The 2,188-nt window shown below is 42.6% G+C and overlaps 1 protein-coding gene across 8 annotated transcripts in view; it reads right to left on the bottom strand.

Annotated features, from left to right (window-relative positions):
- P4HA2 (prolyl 4-hydroxylase subunit alpha 2) overlaps window positions 1-2,188 on the bottom strand; it is a 68,688-nt gene that overhangs the window by 33,591 nt on the left and 32,909 nt on the right. Inside the window, exon 16 of one of the 8 annotated variants that reach the window (XM_055086751.1) lies at window positions 588-1,450. The exons of the other annotated variants lie outside the window; for them this stretch is intronic. Coding sequence (XP_054942726.1) covers window positions 1,437-1,450 — 14 coding nt within the window. The 3' untranslated portion in view covers window positions 588-1,436. Of the gene's footprint in view, window positions 1-587; window positions 1,451-2,188 lie in introns of those variants that run through there. 8 annotated transcript variants of the gene reach the window in all.

Consider the following 2,188-nt stretch of genomic DNA (forward strand, 5'->3'; position numbering starts at 1 on the left):
TCCTTGGGTTTATCCTGTATGGGACTCTCTGTGCTTCCTGGACTTGATTGACTATTTCCTTTCCTATATTAGGGAAGTTTTCAACTATAATCTCTTCAAATATTTTCTCATTCCCTTTCTTTTTCTCTTCTTCTTCTGGGATCCCTATAATTCGAATGTCGGTGCATTTAATGTTGTCCCGGAGGTCTCAGAGGTCTCTGAGACTGTTCTCAATTCTTTTCGTTCTTTTTTTTCATTCTGCTCTGCAGTAGTTATTTCCACTATTTTATCTTCCAAGTTACTTATCCATTCTTCTGCCTCGAAGTTCCTTTAGCATTTGTTGTAAAGCTGGTTTGGTGGTGCTGAATTCTCTTAGCTTTTGATTGTCTGTAAAGGTTTTAATTTCTCCATCAAATCTGATGAGATCCTTGCTGGGTAGAGTAATTTGGTTGTAGGTTTTTCCCTTTCATCACTTTAAGTATGTCCTGCCACTCCCTTCTGGCTTGCAGAGTTTCTGCTGAAATATAAGCTGTTAACATTATGGGGATTCCCTCATATGTTATTTGTTGTTTTTCCCTTGCTTTAATGTTGTCCCAGAGGTCTCTGAGACTGTCCTCAGTTCTTTTCATTCTTTTTTCTTTATTCTGCTCTGCAGTAGTTATTTCCACTATTTTATCTTCCAAGTTACTTATCCATTCTTCTGCCTCAGTTATTCTGCTATTGATTCCTTCTAGAGAGTTTTTAATTTCATTTATTGTGTTGTTCATCATTTGTTTACTCTTTAGTTCTTCGAGGCCCTTGTTAAACGTTTCTTGTATTTTCTCCATTCTACTTCCAAGATTTTGGGTCATCTTTACTATCATTAGTCTGAATTCTTTTTCAGGTAGACTGCCAATTTCCTCTTCATTTGTTTGGTCTGGTGGGTTTTTACCTTGCTCCTTCATCTGCTGTGTGTTTCTCTGTCTTCTCATTTTGCTTAACTTACTGTGTTTAGGATCTCCTTTTTGCAGGCTGCAGGTTCGTAGTTCCCGTTGTTTTTGGTGTCTGCCCCCAGTGGCTAAGGTTGGTTCAGTGGGTTGTGTAGGCTTCCTGGTGGAGGGGACTAGTCCCTGTGTTCTGGTGGATGAGGGTGGATCTTGTCTTTCTGGTGGGCAGGTCTGCGTCTGGTGGTGTGTTTTGCGGTGTCTGTGTCCTTATTATGATTTTAGGCAGCGTCTCTGCTAATGGGTGGGGTTGTGTTCCTGTCTTGCTGGTTGTTTGGCATAGGGTGTCCAGCACTGTAGCTTGCTGGTCGTTGAGTGGACCTGGGTCTTGGCGTTGAGATGGAGATTTCTGGGAGATTTTCACCATTTGGTATTACGTGGAGCTGGGAGGTCTCTGGTGGACCAATGTCCTGAACTCAGCTCTCCCACCTCAGAGGCACAGGCCTGATGCCTGGCCGGAGCACGAAGACCCTGTCATCCACACGGCTCAGAATAAAGGGGAGAAAAAAAGAAAGAAAGAAAATAATAATAAAATAGAATAAAGTTATTAAAATAAAAAATAATTATTAAAATTTTTTTAAATTTAAAAAGTAATAAAAAAGAAAGAAAGAGCAACCAAACCAAAAAACAAATCCACCAATGATAACAAGTGCTAAAAACTATACTAAAAAAAAAAAAAACCGACAGACAGAACCCTAGGACAAATGGTAAAAGCAAAGCTATACAGACAAAATCACACACAGAAGCATACACATACACACTCACAAAAAGAGAAAAAGGAAAAATATATATATATCGTTGCTCCCAAAGTCCACCGCCTCAATTTGGGATGATTCGTTGCCTATTCAGGTATTCCAGAGATGCAGGGTACATCAAGTTGATTGTGGAGATTTAATCCACTGCGCCTGAGGCTGCTGGGAGAGATTTCCCTTTCTCTTCATTGTTCGCACAGCTCCTGGGGTTCAGCTTTGGATTGGGTGTTGCCTTTGCGTGTAAGTCACCTGAGGGCATCTGTTCCCCACTCAGACAGGATGGGATTAAAGTATCAGCTGATTAGGGTGCTCTGGCTCACCCAGGCCAGGGGGAGGGAGAGATACGGAATGCGGGGCAAGCCTGCGGTGGCAGAGGCCAGCAGGACGTTGCACCAGCATCAGGCATGCTGTGTGTTCTCCCAGGGAAGTTGTCCCTGGATCACGGGACCCTGGCAGTGGCGGGCTGCACAGGCT

This window comes from Physeter macrocephalus, chromosome 8 (assembly GCF_002837175.3).
Source record: "Physeter macrocephalus isolate SW-GA chromosome 8, ASM283717v5, whole genome shotgun sequence".
Taxonomy (NCBI): Eukaryota; Metazoa; Chordata; class Mammalia; order Artiodactyla; family Physeteridae; genus Physeter; species Physeter macrocephalus.